The following is an 18825-nucleotide window of genomic DNA, read 5'->3' on the forward strand; positions in this document are numbered from 1 at the left end:
ACTGTCTTATCTTTCTGAGTCCAGCCACGCTAGTGGGTATGAAGTGGTATCTCCCTGTGGTTGGGACTTGCATTTTCTGATGGCTAAGGATGCTGAGCATCTTTTCATATGCTCACTGGCCATTTCTGTATCTTTTCTGAAGAAATGTCTATTCAGTGTCTGATTTTAAAGTCTGGGTTTTTTAATAATGTTTTGGTGTAATCTGAAAAGTTGGGGAGCAGGGAGCTAAGCTCTGGAGCCCGGGGCTGCCCTTCTGCATGTCTGGAAGCAGCGGCAGGGCTGGGCCGGTCAGGAGTGATGTCCTCTGGCCAGGTGTTGTCCAGCGAGGCCCAGTGTCACACTCTGTGTGGAGGAAGGCGAGGGTGACAGGGGAATCTCCCGCTCACTGTCCCTGCCGTCCACTGCGGACAGGGTCCTGGTCGGAGCGCTGTACCTCGACTGACCCCCAGAACCCTCCCATCACTCCACTCCGCAGGTGGAGACATGGAGGCCCACTGAGGTGAGGCGCTTCTCCCAGGACTGGAACCCGGCAGGCCTGGCTGGAGCTCACTCTCTGACCAAGCCCCGTACAGTTCTGCGGGAGGAGCTATCCTTAAAACGGCCGGGTTCAGGACACACCAGCAAAGGCCCCTAAAGTCTGCTTCTAAGCAGAGCGCCCTCTGTCCGCATGGCTGTCCAGGCTGTGACCTGGACCGTGGTCCGGGACACCTGAAATCCCGGCTCCTGCCCTGCCCTGTCCCCGCTGCTACCGCTGCACTGGCCCAGCTGGAGCGGGGAGTGAGGGGCGGCAGGGGGCTCTCGGGGTCAAGCAGCAGCTGGTGTGGGCTCAAACAAGCACACTATTTCCTCTGTGTGACTTGCTCAGGGTGATCCCAAGTTTTCCCAGCTATGGCAGCAAAAACCCTCCCAAAAAGCACCATTTGGAACCCATGATGTCTTTGCTTAGAAATGCTGGGCAAATCTCCCAATCTCCACTGCAAGCCCTTACTCAGGGCTGAGCATCAGAGACTTGATCAAGGGACTAACGCCACTGAGCGGCTGCCCTCACAATTCAGTACTCCCTAAACAACAGCTAGGTGACGCTGTCTGCTGTGGCCCCAGAGCCACCCCTTGGGCTCTCAGCAACTAACTTCCTTCCTTCCTTCTTTCCTCCCTTCCTTCCTCTTCAAAGTCTGGCTTAAGGACAGGAAGGCATCACTAGGAAAGTATCTGTCGTGTGCCTGACACCATTATCACCCTTCACGAGCAGGATATTGCTTCACCAAGATGTGAGCAAGGTTAGCTGTGCCCACTTTACTGATGAGGAAAGAGAAACTCAGAGATGTCAAGTCACTTGTCCAAGGACAAAGCAGGGAATGGATAGAGAGATAGGAAACTTCCCTTTCCTTCCAGGAAAACTCTGGGAACCAGATAGACACACTCCGCAGGATGCCGGTTAGCTTATCTTAGCTGTTACCTTGTGCTTTTGCGGGGTACAGTCTAGGCTGTGTTTTGTATTTTTAGTGGATGTTCTTATTTGTGGGTGTGCTTGTGTGTGTGCATGCACACCTGTATTCACATGCTCACACAGCCTTTCCCACAAGTATAGAAATCTCCTGAGGGCAGGTGCTATATTTCTCTTGTATTATTCCTGAGGGAAGAAAGGGAAATGATCATTAAACACTATAGGTTGTAGTCTTTTTTATTTTTTGTTTTTAAATAATCGGAGCAGTAAGATTTCTTCTAGCACTCAAAAGGTTATAGCTGTAGAAAAAAACTTAAGATTCTCAGCACATACCGTCAGTTGAAATGAATGCTAATCGATTTAATGAGTAAATATTAAAAGAAACCCCAAACCATAAATCAACTAGAAAAAAATTAAGGGAACTATCTTGTGTCTGAATGGTAACTGCCCTTCTTAGACTGAAAGCAAGTGAAAGAAGTCACAACTAAAAAAACTGGGCACCGGATTTGACTTCGCAAAAATATAAGACTTATGCACATCATAAAATCCAGAAACAAAATATAAATGCACGATAAAAGGTACACATATTTACAACAAATACAGCAAAGCTAATTCCTTACTATATAAATAACAAAATATTCCTTACTATATACAACAGTAAAACCAACAGAAAAACCGAGCAAAGAGATTTTCCCCTTCCAACCATGAGTCAAGAGCTTTTTTTTTTTTAAGAGCTTCTTACTCTTGAACTTTAATGCCAACCAGCTTGCCTCTTTTCTAGCTCAAAAAGTGCCCACCAGCCTGTAAGGCTCCCCAAGGCAAGAACTGGGATTGTTTTCCAGGCTTTCAGTGTGGGTGGCACTTGTGGGAAACATTTAGGAAATTAACTCACTTGAATGGGTTGACCCTGTCTCTGCTGGGTTTCGCCCGGAGATGTGGGGGATGGGAGAGCCATCTGGAAGGCCTGCGAGGAAAGACTCTGGTCCTCCCATAGGAGAACAAGCATCTACACACGGTACCCACTCCTGGTACCCACTCCTTCCAGGGACGTACTACAACCAAACAGACCAACTAGCTTCTTTCTTAGCATCTCATAAAAGACTGCAGAATCCAAGCATCTTGGCCCTGACAGCCAAGGAGATGTGAAAACTGAGTACCTACTATGTGCCAGGCACTGTGCTAAGCCCTTCACACATACAGCCAAACCTCACAATGACTGTGGGTCCCACATCCATGGATTCAACCAACCTTGGATTGAAAATGTTTGGAAAAAAATTTCCAGAAAGTTCCAAAAAGCAAAACTTATATTTGCTGTGTGCCTGGCAACTATTTCCAGAGCATTTATACTGCATCAGGTATCATAAGTAATCTGGAGATGATTTAATGTGTATGAGAGGATGTGTGTGGGTTTCATGCAAACACTGCACCATTTTACATAAGGGACTTGAGCATCCGTGGATTTTGGTATCTGTGGGGGGCCCTGGAACCAATTCCTTTGTCAATAATGACAGTACTATTATTCCCACCTAAGAGGAAACGGATTCACCTGAAAAGTATAAGAACAAAACTCTAACTCCAGGAAACTGGAGAAAATCTATGTTTAGAATTTTCTAATAATACCCAGGGGGCACCATCATGATTTCAGCCCCCAAACTTCAGAAAACCAGCACTGATCATGTCCTAATCTCCCCATTGTTATTTCTGTTCAGTCTCCCGGTAACCCCATAATGTGGGTGGGGCAGGGGACGCGGTCTCGTTTCACAGATGAAGTCAGTGGGGTGGGAGGGGAGGAGAGGGGGTCGTTCTGCCCGGCGGGAACAGCTGGCTGCCTGGCCAGCAGACCAGAAGTGCCCTGTGGGCACAGACTGCATCTGCCACGTCATCTCCATGTCCCCATGCCCAGCCCTTGGGCCTGGCAGGGGGCAGGACCTCGATGCCTATTTCCTGATGGATGAACAATGCTGGCACTCCTAACTGGGAACACCACTGGCTTTAGACCTCCCAGTCCTGTGCTCCTTCTGCCAGCCTGAGCCAGCCAGTAAGTGGGGAAGGTCACGCCATGGCACCAGCCTCTCTTGACACCCCGGGCCCTCTAGGGGGCTGGCTTCCACCCCGCGTGCCGCAGCGTCCTTCCTTCTTGCACAGAAGTGGCCAGACTCTTCTCCAGCACAGCAGGCTGCCCCAGGCCTGGCCCTCGCCCATCTCTGCAGATGAGCTGGGGTGAGGCCTGCTCAGAGGCTGAGGATGCACACACCATTCTCGCCAAGCAGGAGGCTGAGGACATGCGAGTGTTAACACTCACAAGGGGCGCCTGGGTGGCAGTTCTTAACTTCAGGTCCCTGAATGGGATCTGACAGAACTGAGGACCTCCAGAAACTGGGGCATTTTTTTTTTTTTTTTGAGAAGGAAGAAAGCATTTATTGGGTTCTCTAAATGTTCTGTGATCCTCCTCAAAGTTAAAATCCCTGGGATGCTGAGATGAGGCAGAAGAAAATCTGGATGTTATGGAATCCAGTGGCCCAGGGAAGCCACACCCAGGTCAGATCTGCCCCTCAGGGGCTGGCGTTTTGCCCTTCCTCCCGTGGGTGCCGAGTCTGGTTTGTAGAGTGCTGGCCAAGCACTTCTCTCTGCATCTTGTCATTGGACTCGAGCAAAGCTGCAAGGGAGGTGCAATCAGATCCACCCCATGAGACAGGAGATGGGAGCAGGCGTGAGCAGCAGCCTGCCCAGAGCCACTCGGCTTAACAGTGGCCCAGCAATCCTCCTGGTGAGGGCCTACCGAGGGGCATCCTGGACAACTCTGGGATATAAACAGCTATGGCTGGGCACCCAGAGAGGAAAACATACCATGGGCCACCACTTTTTGAGCTCTTGGCAGGTTCCTGGAATTTCTACTTGTGGTAGCCACTCCATCGTCACTATAACCATAAGATACATTGCTATTTCCATTTCACAGGGATGGAAATCAAGGCCAAAGGCTACACAGCCCATGTGTGGTAGAGGCGAGATTTGAACCTGGATGTACCTGATTGCAAATCCAGACTCTTTCTCTTTAGTCTGGTTGTCCCTTTGGTGGAAGGAACACACAGAGCTTACGTTCAGACTTAGGGAGACCTGGGGAAGAGTCACCTCACCTCTCCTCTGTGTGACCTCGGGCAAGTGTCTCTCATTACTGTGAACCTCAACTTCCTCACCTGTAAAATGGAATGACAACTCCTCCCTGGCAGTTCTGTGAGACAATGAAGTAGGAACCGAACACGCTATGCTCCATATCCTTTGATTCACATCCCCACCCCACCCCACCCCACCCCGCCCCGCCCAGAAATGAGACTCAAAGCCACGGGCTACAAGCCTGAACTTGACAGTTTAACTCGACTGCCTGGAGCACTGCAAACAAAGATCCCTTGAGAATATTTCACCATGTCTTGTTCTGTCCATAAAAGCTGGGGAATGTTGACCAGGCACAAATGATGAAGACACCAGGAACGGAAATATCAGCCAGGATGGGCTGCAGGCCCAAGAACAGATTTATACTTATTCTGCATCTTTCCAAAAAAATCCACGGGTTGGCAAGGCATTCCCTTGTGATGTTCTGGTTCAAAAGATTTACTGGGGTCCCTTATGAAATCGCCCCCACACTTCTGTAGGCTGTCTCTGAGAAGGTATATTCGCTTATGCTGGGCTTGTCACAGGAAACGATATTTATTCCGGAAAGTTAAGTTTATCACCGGTAGATAGCTAAGCCATTAGTCCTGAGCAAGCAGCTCACTTTGGGTGACCTCCAAACCTGATTCTGCGTGTCGCTCTGTGAGTGTGTATAAATGGCTTGATTCTACTTGTTAGAACTCTTTGCTGCTTTCACCATACAGGACTATTGAAAAACTAAGCTTTGTGTCTTCACCAGATTCACTTCCAGAAGGCAATGTGGGTCTTTCGAGCCCCACCTAATACTGAACCCACGAGAGCCTGGGTCGCCGCTGCTGCTCTAGGCAGTGAGTTATGCTCAGAGCTAAGAGGAACATTCGCACTCCTCCCAAAACTGTGCCTGGCTGGCACTTCTCAGCTCTTCCTGCCAGGGTCCCAGTGGACCCCCAAGCCTGCCAGCTCTTGCTCCTAGGACCCAGGAGAGCCCAGCACCTGTGATCTGTGTCCTCCACTCCCTCTACTGTGACTTCTCCATTAGACAGATCCTTCTTTCTGCAAACAGGCAGGAGGCCTCTTCCCCCAAAAGGGCTTTTTTTAAAAAGCACCTTGCGTAAGTCAGCGTTTCCTGCGGGTGCCAGCCACTGCTGGCACGAGAAGGCCGGCAGGCAGGGCGTGTTGGGTTCTATGCGATGCACACTGCACGTTGGGGGGCGGGGGGGGGGCGCAGGCTGTCTGCTGCAGGAGAACGCGACCACACCCTGGTCCCGCCACTCGCTAGCAACGGGGCCTCCACGGGGTCTCTCTCACTCACACCCCCGGTGGTCGTGTGCACATCCGCCCTCGAGGACAGGGCACACGGTCCCACCTCAGGGGCTCACCGTCTCCCGTTCACGTGCCATGGGGAGCGTAGGGCGTTAGGGATTTCAGAGGTGCATGCGGCCGGCTTCCTTCACCTGTAAAACTCACCGACGCCGCCTGTGGTCACTGAGGAGGCCGTAAGAGGTAAGGCCTGGCAGGGGCTCCAATGAGAGAATCTAGTTCCGTTTTTACTTAGCTTTCCTGTAATTGATCCTGGGCTGGCTGGTCCGGCAGGAAGGAGGGCTTTGAGAACGCGCCCGAGGGAGATCCACAAACCAACTTACTCTTTGGGGGGATTCAGGTCCTCCGGTCTTGTTTCAAAGAACTGTAGCACCTCATCACACTGGGAGATATACGGGGGCAGCTGGATCAGGGCCTGGGGAAGAGACAGGCAGGCGAGCTCAACGGAAGGGAAGAGGGGTCAGGATGCAGAAAGTCAAGACTCCATCGTGATCACCCACCCCCCAGAGTTTCAGATTCAGTAGGTCTGGAGTGGGGCCTGAGAATGTGCAATTCTAGCAAGTTTCCAGGTGATGCTCCATGGCTGGCTTAGGGAACACACACACACAGAATATATACACACATATATTACAGGCATACTTTGACAAATAATATGTACATATTTAGACAAAACAATAAATTGTGAACAAGGTCCTACTATAGAGCACAGGGACTATTTCAACATCTTGCAATAAACCATAATGGAACAGGATATGAAAAAGAATATATACACACATACATATAGCTAAACCACTTTGCTGTACACCAGAAACTAGCACGACATTGTAAATCAACTAAACTTCAATTAAAATGCTTTTAAAAATTGTGAATTTCATGCCCTGTCATTATTCCTCTATATCACCATCTCTACGGGACACTCAGTGTCTGCTGGATAGAAATCTCAGGCTTTATTCAACTAGCTGCCTGCTGACTGGTGACAGTTAGGTTGTCTCCAACGTGACCTGCCCACATGTCCTAACTCACGGATCTGAGGGGTCAAGCGAAGTGACTATTTTATGATTTAGGTAGAGGTCAGAGAGGTTGAGATACCCGGGACGTCCTACTGCTCATGTCCATGTTCATCTGCCCCTGTGGCTCATCATTTTAAGGAGCTTCAACTGTCCCAACCAGCTAGATAAGGAGGCAGCGGGGGTGGGGGGAGGAAACAAAGTGGACCCAGGCATTTCTTATGCTGATTTATCTACCAACAGCTATTCAGTGATTCAACAGACATTTACTTATGCCCAGCACTGACTGATTTCTGGGTCAAACAGGACAGAATTACAGGGTACATCCCATCATGAAAGGATCTGAAACAAAGACCATGGCTCCAAAATGAATAAACAATTTAGCAAATATTCACTTAAACCCCCTCTGGCACAGGTTCTGAGGATGCAAATCTGAGTGCAGTAGAGCTGTTTCATGTACACACTTTATTATAAACTTCCGAGCAGGGAGAGGGCCAGTGCAGATACTGGAATTTAAACAGCACAGCTGTGCTATGGAGTGAGGCAGGACCCTGCTCTCCCCGCAGAAGGCCTCATTCCCTGGTGCTTATCCTGTGCCTTCTTACCATGCTGAGTGTTGAGTCTGGAGTGAAAAAGATTTGTCTTGTAATTTCTGTGAAACAAGGCTCTAAAAGCCATCCCCACGCGAAGTGATTTTCTAACCCTACCATGGACGATGATGGACTATGGAGAAATGGCTGGGGGGTCTCGATTGTGGCACCTTCTACAGCATTTTCAGGGGGTATTTTGCCCATCCATGATTTATCTTTCTGGTTTTAAAGAAGTTTTAGTTGTGGTAAAATATACATAACATCATCACCATCTTGATCATTTTTACGTGTCCATTCAGTGGCATTGAGTACAGTCACGCTGTGGTGGGACCATCACCACCATCCACAGGTCTCTTCTCATCCTGGGAGACTGCGACCCCGCACCCAGCAAATAACAGCTCTCCATTCCCCTCCTGACCGGGCACCGCATTTCACTTTCTGTGTGTACGCATCTGACTGTTGCAGGCACCTCGTTGATATGAGGGCAATCACACAGTACTAGTCTTCTTTTGACTGGCTGGTTCACTTAGCATCAGGACCTCAAGGTTCACCCATATTGTATGCAGTGTGCCAGAATCTCCTTCCTTTTCAAGGCTAACCGGTATTCCATTGTATGTATATGACACATTTGTTTATTCACCCCTTGAGATTCAAGTGGGTTGCTGATCCAACAGGACCTTTCTCCTGATGTATGCTGCTGCTGCTAAGTAGCTTCAGTCGTGTCCGACTCTGTGCGACCCCATAGACGGCAGCCCACCAGGCTCTTCCGTCCCTGGGATTCTCCAGGCAAGAACACTGGAGTGGATTGCCATTTCCTTCTCCAATGCATGAAACTGAGAAGTTAAAGTGAAGTCGCTCAGTTGTGTCCGACTCTTCGCGACCCCATGGACTGCAGCCTACCAGGCTCCTCCATCCATGGGATTTTCCAGGCAAGAGTACTGGAGTGGGTTGCCATTGCCTTCTCCTGATGTATGACCTGGCCCAAACCTAAAGTGGAGAAGTGGGTGGACATGTTTTAGTAGTGTGCCTTCCTGGTCACTGTCAACTTTCTACAATGGATAAGGATAGAAGGATAAAGGATGTTGGCTTGAAGGGCCTGGTATCTGTGATTCACTGATATTTTTTATTAGCCTTGCATAAGTATCTTCTGCCCTGCAGCAACTTCCCAGAACCAGTCTTATCCAGGCCAGAGGCGGAGAGCTCAAGAGGGAGAAAACGGATACCACCCCCACCTCCCATTTCTGACCCTCTTTCTGGTTTGGAACAGTATTTATTCTCATGCTGTCCTGGGGCTCCCTGTGGTTCGCTCTTTCCTCCGAAATCCTGCAGTTCTTGCAATTGGAACCACATAATGAAGGAGCTGATCATACTATGCTGGACTGTGGTGTGTCCTGGCTGCCTCGTGGGCAGAAATCTTGCGGCTCCCGCCAGACTGCAAACACCACATTCCCTTTCTGTGGGCTCAGCACTTGACGGCTCCTAAAATACATCTGTCTGCATCATGTCATATCATCCTCAGAGGGCTGGCCCACTCTAGAGATGGGGAAATGGAGGTTCTGGGGAGGTTAACTAGGCCACGTGGGGGCCAAAGGAGCTGACTCCAGCTCCTCTACCTCAAATCGACAGAGTGTTTCCTCCTGTACCTTCCCTAGGTGCCTCGACAGTGCCGAGAGGGCCTTGATATCTGGTCCAAAGTGTCTGCTGGATAAATGAGGATGAGGCCTGGAGGTGGCCACAGTCTCTGCCTGGAGGGGGTCTGTCTGCTAAAATGGGCAGAGACCCCAAAGGACCAGTGAAGAAGGGTCAACGAGGCCCACAGAAGACAAGACCACGTTCTCTGTTTCTGAGCAATTCCTAAGGAGGTAAAAGCCCAACCAAACCCCTGAAGCATAAAATAAATCCAAGTTACTCATAAAGGGCGGCTCCAAATGCTTTGATACTTCCAAAATCATGACCCAGGGCACAGCAACAGTTCTGCTTCTGAAATACCCCAGAATCATTTCGTGTTTGGTCAGTAATGACAGAGAACCACAGTTCCAGGAAAACTCTGGTTCTGTTCCCCGTGGAATTGATAGATGTGGCTACATGACATAGGGCACAAGGAGAGGTGAGGAGAGCAAGTCCTGCTTGTCTGTGTAACGTCAGACAGGTCCTGGGTCTGCGCTGGCCACATTCTGGCACCTCTGAGCTTCAGTCTGTAAAACGGAAATAAGTAACACCCTACCTGGAGGGTTACTCGGGCTACAGAACAAGTGAGCAAGTGTTTATCACACACTAGCTGCTTGATAAACATGTGGTTAACCCTCTGGCCCTCTGGACTGTACCAAGAACAACAGTGTGCTGCTTGCTTCCGGGGTGACTTTAGAGTCAGCAAGGTGATTCAGTTCAGTAACAACGCCTCAGCTAGAGAGACAGAGTTTGTGTCTTCAACAAAATTTTAAGCGCACAACACAGTATTATTGGCTGCCGTACAGCAGATTTCTAGAGCTGATTTGTCTTGCTTGACTGAAACCTTGTGCCTATTGATTACTAACTCCTCACTTTTCCCTCCCCACCAGCCCCTGGAAACCACTGTTTCACCTCTTCTCTTTTTAGGTCACACCTGCAGCATTCAGGATCTTAGCTCCCTGACCAGGGATGGAAACTGTGCTCCCTGCATTGGAAGCGCTGGAGTCTTAGCCACTGGATGGCCAGGGACGTCCCAACCATTTCACTCTCTGATTCTACAAATCTGACTATTTTAGATGTGTCAAGTGAGTGGGACCATACAATATTTGATCTTTCTGTGACTGGCTTACTGCACTTAGGATAACGGGCTTAAGGTTTACCCTGTTGCTGTGTATGGCTGGATTTCTTCTTTGTATGGGCTGAATAGTATTCCACTGTATGTACAGGCCACATTTAGGTTGCTTGTACATCTTGGCTATGGTCAACAGTGCTGCAATGAACATGGGTGTGTTAACATCGCTTTCAGATCCCAATTTCAATTCCTTTGACAAATACCCAGAAATAGCATTGCTTGACTACGTGACAGCTCTATTTTTAATTTTAACTGTTTTCCATAGCAGCTGCACTTTGCACTCCAGCACGGTGTGCGAGGTTCCAATTTCCCTGTATCCTCACCAGCATGTTGTCTTGTTGCCGTTGTTTTTGATACCAGCCATCCTGACAGACGTGAGGTGATATTATATTGTGGTTTTGATTTGCATTTCCCTGATCATTAGTGACGCTGAGCAACTTTTCATATACCTATCGGTCACTTGTGCATCTTCTCTGGAGAAATTCAAGCCATTAGCCTATTTAAAAATTGGGCTATTAGCTCTTTTTGTTTATTGAGATGTATGAGTTCTTTACATATTTGGGGGATTAACCCCTTATCAGATATTTGATTTGCAAATATGTGATTTCCCATCTGATAGCCTGCCTTTTTACTCTATAGATTGTATACTTTGTTGTGCAGAAGTATTTTAGTTTGATTTATTCCCACTTCTTTATTTTCGTTTCTGTTCCCCGCACTTTTGGTGCCATATCCACGAGATCATTGCCAAGTCCTGAAGTAAAGCCATGCATGTGGTTAACTGATCCTCAACAAAGGCGCGAAGAATACATACAGGGACAGGACAATCTCTTAAACAAATGGCGCTGGGAAAACTGATACCCATATGCAAAAAAAATGAAATTGCGCCCTTATCTTATACCATGCAAAAAAGCAACTCAAAATGGACTAAAGACTTAAACGTAAGACTGAAACTATAAAATTCCTAGAAGAAAGTACTTCCTAACTTGCTTCCCACGAGCAGGACCAGGCTTTGCAGACCTTCCTCCAATAGTAGGTAACAGCAGCTGGCTAGATTTAAAAACATTTCTTGTTGCTGTTGCATCACTGATTTAATTTTTACTTTTGGGGTAAGTGAAATCAGTTTTATATTATGATTGTGCTATAAAATTTCCTCTAAAATATATATTCTTAAAAAAGTTAAAAAAGTGAATAATTAAAGAAAAATATTAATAGTAATACAGGTGGTTGAATATGGTAAGAACCTTCAGGTGAGGTCTCAGGGACTGGAGTCTGATAAACACTGTTGTTACACTGCCTATGTTGTTCTTGTTAGTTGCTCAGTCACGTTCAGCTCTTTGTGACCCCCTGGCTTGTAGCCCGCCAGGCTCCTCTGTCCATAGAATTCTCCAGGCAAGAATACTGCAGTGGGTAGCCATTCCCTTCTCCAGAGGATCTTCCCAACCCAGCAATGGAACCTGGGTCTCCCGCATTGGAGGCAGATTCTTTACCATCTGGGCCACCAGGGAAGTCCCCACACTGCCTACAGCACAGTAGAGGCAGTGGGGGAGGGATAGATTGGGAGTTTGGGATTAGCAGATAGAAACTATTATATATAGGATGGTTAAATAACAAGGTCCTACTGGATAGCATGGGGAACTATATTCAATATCGTGCAATAAACCATAATGGAAAACTATGAAAAAGAATACATATGTGCATAACTGAGTCATTTTGCTGTACGGCAGATATAAACAAAACACTGTAAATCAATTGTACTTGAATAAAATAAAAAAATCAAGTACCATGGCATGAGCATATACACTCACAAACTCAAAGGAATGCATATGTGTGTGTTAATGTAACCTATACTCTAATAATGGTGAGTTAATATCTGAAGGACCTTCATCAGGAATGAACACTTTAGCAAGTAATAGACTCTAATCACAAGTTCTCACTTCAGAAAAGGCAACTTTGGGGCTTCAGGTATATCCCCCTCTGACCAACACCACAGCCTCTATCCACTAGCATAACAGTTGTCAGAAATCATTTTCTTCACTGGCAAAATGAGGGATGGCCCTTGCATGAACAGAACGTGCTGAGCCCAGCATTAAACACCCTTCGACATGGTGTAGCTCTTGGATTCTGAATCCTCTGTGTTCGGCCTCTTCCTGAAGATTTTACTGTCACACCATGGTTAGGATTAGCTGATCCTGCCACTACGATATCATTGCATCTGTCTTGAGAAAACTTTCATGCAAAGTGGCGTCAGACAAGACAGCTGGTATTTCACCAAGTTTACAGAACAACTCGAGAAGCTGTTTAGGGAACTGCTTGATAACAAATGCTTGTGTGTGGGGCAGGATTTGGCTGAGTCTTGTTTTCATTGTGTCTTTTGATGAACAGAAGTTCTTGAACTTCATGTAGTCTGATAAATCAATCTTTTTATGCTTGGAACTTTTTGTGTCTTTAGAAGTCCCTCAATACCTTGAGATTATGAGGAATTTTCCTATTTTTATTTTCTAAAATCTTTTATAATTGCCTCGTACATTTAAGTCTTTAATGTACTTGGAAATGATTATATGTGTAGTGTGCTGCTGCTGCTGCTAAGTCGATTCAGTTGTGTCCGACTCTGCTTGACCCCATAGACGGCAGCCCTCCAGGCTCCCCCGTCCCTGGGATTCTCCAGGCAAGAACACTGGGTTGCCATTTCCTTCTCCAACGCATGAAAGTGAAAACTGACAGTGAAGTCGCTCAGTTGTGTCCGACTCCTAGCGACCCCATGGGCTGCAGCCCACCAGGCTCCTCCGTCCATGGGATTTTCCAGGCAAGAGTACTGGAGTGGGGTGCCATTGCCTAGGCAGGAGTTATCCTGTTTGTTTTTTCCCAATACGGACATCCATTTACTGAGGAATCCTGCCTTTCCTCAATGATCTACAAAGCTGCTTTTGTTAGTATCAAAGTGTCCAAATACACATGGATCTGTTTTGGGGTTCTCTATTCTGTTGCAATGGTTAGTCCATCCTTGTGCTGACAGCATATTGTGTTAATCACCGAAACTTTATAATAGGTCTAAGAGAGCAGCAAGTTACTTCCTAGCTGGTAGGTAGTTTTAGGGACATCTACAGCCCTCTTCTATCTTCATCTATTGGAAACTGCCCAATTTCGACCAAAATAATGCTAAAACAGAGATAGATCAAATTGGCTTAAGTCAGCTCACAACGATGTCAATAACAGAGCCCAAATGTTACATAAAGGTCTATGCAGTCTCTAAAAGACTCCACAGGCCTTGAGATAAAAGGCATAAGGTTTCATCTCCTTCCAGGAGGGCAGTGTCCCTAAGCCAAGTTCAGGGAATCTGGCCAACCAAACCCCCCAAATATCTGCTCTGCTTCTTATGCTGCATTAATAGCTGGGGTGGTAACTTCTACATGACTCATATAACATAAGCAGTTTCTCTCCTATGGTTAATCCAGGTCAATTCATGATCTCTGGACTGCTCCAAGCAGAGCAGATGCAGGCAGCTGCCGCTGTCCCTTACTTCTCCTTCTCCTGCATTTTATACTTCCTCTTTCAAATCAAGTGTCCAGGGGTTCGGGGAACCCCGGGTGTGAGAAGAAGGTGTGACTCTGGAGAGAAATTGGGTGGGCTGGGGAAGAAGCAGGAGAATGCATATGGGCTGAGAGATAACACTTTCTGGGAAGGTACCAGGTAGAACTTGCCAGTTGGCTAAGATGACTCCAGAGTACGAAGTTTCTGCCAGCAGGGCCTGGACAAAGGAATTTCAGGCTCTAGACATTTGAAAAAGGACAAAGAGAAGAAGATCTGAATCTTCCTCTGAGATCTGGGAGGCAGAAGTGGTTTCTTTGTGCCTGAGAGACTGGCCCTGCCCCTCATCCCCATCCCTTTTAAAGGCATCCTTAGGAGAGGGAAAAGTCTATTTCTATGAAACTTGTGCTTGACTCTTTGGGCCTCTTGAATTTGTACTTTCTCGTTGTTGTTATTTAGTTGCTCAGTCGTGTCCAGCTCTTTGTCACCCCATGGACTGCAGCACGCCAGGCCTCCCTGTCCATCACCAACTCCCGGAGTTTACCCAAACTCACATCCATTAGGTTGGTGATGCCATTCAGCTGTCTCATCCTCTGTCGTCCCCTTCTCCTCCTGCCTCAATCGTTCCCAGTATCAGGGTCTTTTCCAATGAGTCAGCTTTTCGCATCAGGTGGCCAAGTACTTTCTTAGAGAGGCAGTAAGCGGTATGTGAGTGCTGAGTCCTAAAAGGCTCGGGTTTAACTCTCAAAGCCTCCAACACTGTTACTTGTAACTTGACTAGGTCAAGTAACTTGACTAGGTCTCCATTTTCTCATCAACACAAAGGGAAAAAGAAAACCTCCTCCTCAAAGTTACTGGAGGGACGAAACAAGGTCATGTCTGATAAAGAGCAGAGGCCCAATCAGAAGTGATGTTCTGCCCTTGCGTGACATCTCCTGCCAAGAGAGGGGGCATCTGTCCCCACACTGTCCCCCTTCAAATTTTTCAGTAGACTTACTGAAGTAAAATTTATGCACCATAAAATTCACCCATTATAAGTGTACAATTCAATGATTCAAATTCAAATTACAGAGTTGGGCAATCATCACCACACTCTAGTTTTAGAACTTTTCCATCACCTCAAAAATTTCCCCAACCTCATCTGCAGTCAATCTTCATTTTCACCGCCCCAAGGCCCAGGAAACCACTGACCTGCTTTCTCGAAATTTGCCTTTTCTGCACATTTCATGTAAATGGAATCATACAATATGTAGCCTTTTGCATTTGGCTTCTTTTGCATAGCATCATGTTTCTGAGAGTCATTCATTTTGCAGCACTGATCTTCATTGCTCTGTTGAATAATATTCCATTGAATGCCTATTGAACATTTTCTTTATCTATTCCCCAGATGATAGACATAGGGATTGCTTCCACTTTGGGGCTGTTATGAATTAATGCTGTGATGAACAACTGCATCCAAGTGTCTGTGTGGACAGAAGTGTTCACTTCTTGAGAGTATACACCTGAGACTAGCTGGGTGGTCAATTTTACTTTGGAAGAAACTGCCGAAACTGGTTTCCAAAGTAGATTCCCTCATATGTCCCCGGCCATCGGCGGTTGAAACCGCATGCTTCCAATGCGGGGGGTGTGGGTTTGATCCCTGGCTGGGGAACTGAGATCCCACTCGCCACGTGATGCGGCCACTCACCTAGCAGAATGAGGAGCCCATTGCTCCACATCCTCCCCAGCTCTTGGTCTTGTGTGCCTTGTCAGTTGCAGGCATTTGGGGTGCTGTGTTGGCATCTTATGATGATTTTATTTCATGTTGCCCTAATGACTCATGATGTTGAACAATTTTCATGTGCTTAATAAGCATTGTATGTCTCCATGGATGAAATTTCTATTCAATCTTTTGTCTATTGTTAAACTGGCTGCGTTTTAAAAAAACAACAACTATTTACTTATTTATATATGTATTTATTTAATTTTTTTGATCATGCTGCATGGCATGAGGAGTCTTAGTTCCCTGATCAGGGATTGAACCTGTGTCCCCTGCAGTGGAAGCTTGGAGTCCCAACCACTGGACCACCAGGGAAGCCTTAGCCTGGTTGTCTTTTTATTTCGAGGTTGTAAGCGCTCTTTATATAGTCGTAACACAAGTCCCTTCTCAGACAGGATTTACAGATATTTTCTCCCATCTGTGGCATGTCTCTCCCTTTCCTTCATGGCATCTTTCGAAGCACAGAAATGTGTAAGTTTAATGAGGTCCAGTGCATCACTTCTTTTGGTGCTGTATTTATGAACTCCTTGCCTAAACCAAGGTCATAAAGATTCTCTTCTATGCTTTCTTCTAGAAATTTTATAGTTTTAGCTTTTATATCTAGGTCTATGATCCATTTTGACTTGAGCTTGAGCTTTTGACTTGATTTTTTAATCATGTGTGTGAGGTCAGGGTCCAATTTAATTAAAAAAATTTTTTTTTGCCTACGAATATCGCATGATCCCATCATTTGTTAAAAGACTACACGACCCTTGCCCATTGAATTTCTTGGTATTTGTGTTGAAAATCGACTGAGTATAAACCTAAAGAGTTTATTTGCAGACTCAATTCTCTTCCCCGGGTCCATGTGCCTTTCCTTATGCCAGTGTCACCATCTTGATTCCTGTGGCTTCATAAGAAGTTTGGAAAATGGGTAGCACAATTTCGTTCTTTTTCTTTTTTTGCAAAATTGTTTTGGCTATTCTGAGCCCTTTGTACTTCCCCATATACTTTTGGATCAGCTTGTTCCTTTCTACAAAAAAGCCTACTACGACTTTGGCAGAGTTTATACTGACTCTGTAGATCAACTGGGGGAGAACTGCCATTTAACACTATCGAGTCTTCCAATCCATGAGTATGGAATATCTCTCCACTAATTTAGTTTCTTTAATTTCTCTCAACAATGTTTTGCAGTTACAGTGTATAAACTTGGTATTTCTTTTATTAAATTTATTCCTAATTACTTCATTCTTTTTGATGTTATTGTAAGTGGAATTATTTTCTTAATTTCATTTTTGGGATTTTCACTTCTAGTATATAGAAATACAATTGATTTTTTAAATATTTGTCTTGTAGCCTATAATCTTACTAAGTTCATTTATTAGTTTCTGCAGGGTTTTTTTTGTGGATCGCTTATGATTTTCTATGAGAACTTCCCTGGTGGCTCAGACAGTAAAGCATCTGCCTACAATGTGGGAGACCCGGGTTCAATCCCTGGGTTGGGAAGATCTCCTGGAGAAGGAAGTGGCAACCCACTCCCAGTATTTTTGCCTGGAAATCCCCTGGATGGAGGAGCCTGGTAGGCTCCAGTCCATGGGGTTGCAAAGAGTCGGACATGACCGAGCAACTTCATTTCACTTATGATTTTCTAGAGTAGAATCATGTCATCTGTGAATCAAGGCAGTTTTACTTCTTTCTTCCTTTCATTTGGCCATGCCACACAGATGTGGGATCCTAGGTTCCTGATCAGGGATTGAGCCTCAGCATTGGAAGGACGGACTTCCTACCACTGGACTGCCAGGGAAATCCCTACTTCTTCCTTTCTAATCTGTATTCCCTGTATTTCTTTTTCTTGCCTGCTTACGCCAGCCACAATCTTCCGGAAAACACAGAACAGAGGTGGAGAGCGCAATCATACTTGCTTTGCTCCTGAGCTTCGGGGGAGAAAGTGGTCACTGCTCCATTGTTAAGGCAGTTTTTGCTGTTCCCACCCTTCTCCAATCAAACTGCTAGTTGAGTCAGAGAAACAAATACTAAAAATTAGGGAAGCTAAATAAAAGAAAAATAGGCTTCTTTCGCAACCACAACCTCAAATCAAATGAAATAAAAGCAAGAGGCAGACAGGCTCCATGTGGTTGAGAACATTCAAGGGACTGGAAGCCAGCTGCACTGTGCAACAACAGGAGCTGGCTGAATAGCTTCTAGAACATTCACGCACAATGGAATACTATGAAGCCACGAAAAGCAGGTTCAAGGAGATTTTTTAATAGCACAGGAAATTCTTATAATGCAAAAGAAGAGAAAGAGCGACAAAAATAACACGTCGGATGGTCTCAACGTCATAACGAAAGGCACACAAAAAGAAAGGAAATATGTAAACACCTTCACGATTGTCGCCTTTGAGTTGAAGGATCATGGGTGATTGGTTTTTCTAATTTCTTTACATTTCTTTCACCTGTACAGATCTTTCACAATGGGCATCCTTCAGTCAGAAAAAGAGAAGGGGAAAAAAAAAAAACTATCCAAGGAGAAGACGAGAAACAGGGAAGTACTGGAATTTCTCAGACTTACCTTACAGTATTCGTCTATTGGGATCAGGCGCTTGACGGCCACGTCCCGAATGTGGCTTCGTCGGAAGAGAATTTTGCCTGCGGAGGACAAGAGTGCGTACAGTGTTGAGAGGCAGCCGTGACAAGCTCTCAGCGGCTTGGGAGGATGAGGACGTGCCTGCCTCTGGCATGCTTGTGTGCGCGTGCTCAGTCATGCCTGGCTCTTTGGGGCCCCATGGACTGTAGCCTGTCAGGCTCCTCTGTCCATGGATTTTCTAGGCAAGAATACTGCAGTGGGTTGCCATTTCCTACTCCAGGGGATCTTCCCAACCTAGGGCTTGAACCCTTGTCTCTTGGGTCTCCTGCACTGGGCAGGCAGATTCTTTACCACTGCACCATCTGGGAAGTGGTCCCTAAATTCCTGGCTGCCATCAAAACCCACTGCTGCTCATCCACAGGGTTTGGATGACCCCATGCCTGGTCCCCCAAAACCTTGTTCACAGCTCTAGTACAAGAGTCTGATGAAGTTGGACTTGGTGCTTAAGTTTTGGTGAAATAAGGGAGACTGGAAGCAAGGAAGACCTGATGCTCAGAGGCCCCCTGTCTAAATATAACATTCTCAGACCTGTGAGCGGTTCAGTGAACACTCAGCTGTGCCCTCAGCCAACAGCTCAGCCTCCTTCCCTCCTCTTCCTGCGTATATTTCCT

The 18825-nt window shown here is 46.4% G+C and overlaps 1 protein-coding gene across 1 annotated transcript in view; it reads right to left on the reverse strand.

Annotated features, from left to right (window-relative positions):
* Window positions 1-18825, reverse strand: part of SH3PXD2B (SH3 and PX domains 2B) — a 123674-nt gene that overhangs the window by 46184 nt on the left and 58665 nt on the right. The window contains exons 4-5 of the mRNA XM_070357423.1: window positions 18140-18216; window positions 6232-6323 (exon numbers count right to left, since the gene is read on the reverse strand). Coding sequence (XP_070213524.1) covers window positions 6232-6323; window positions 18140-18216 — 169 coding nt within the window. The remainder of the gene's footprint in view (window positions 1-6231; window positions 6324-18139; window positions 18217-18825) is intronic.

The sequence above is a fragment of the Bos mutus genome, chromosome 20 (genome assembly GCF_027580195.1).
Source record: "Bos mutus isolate GX-2022 chromosome 20, NWIPB_WYAK_1.1, whole genome shotgun sequence".
Taxonomy (NCBI): Eukaryota; Metazoa; Chordata; class Mammalia; order Artiodactyla; family Bovidae; genus Bos; species Bos mutus.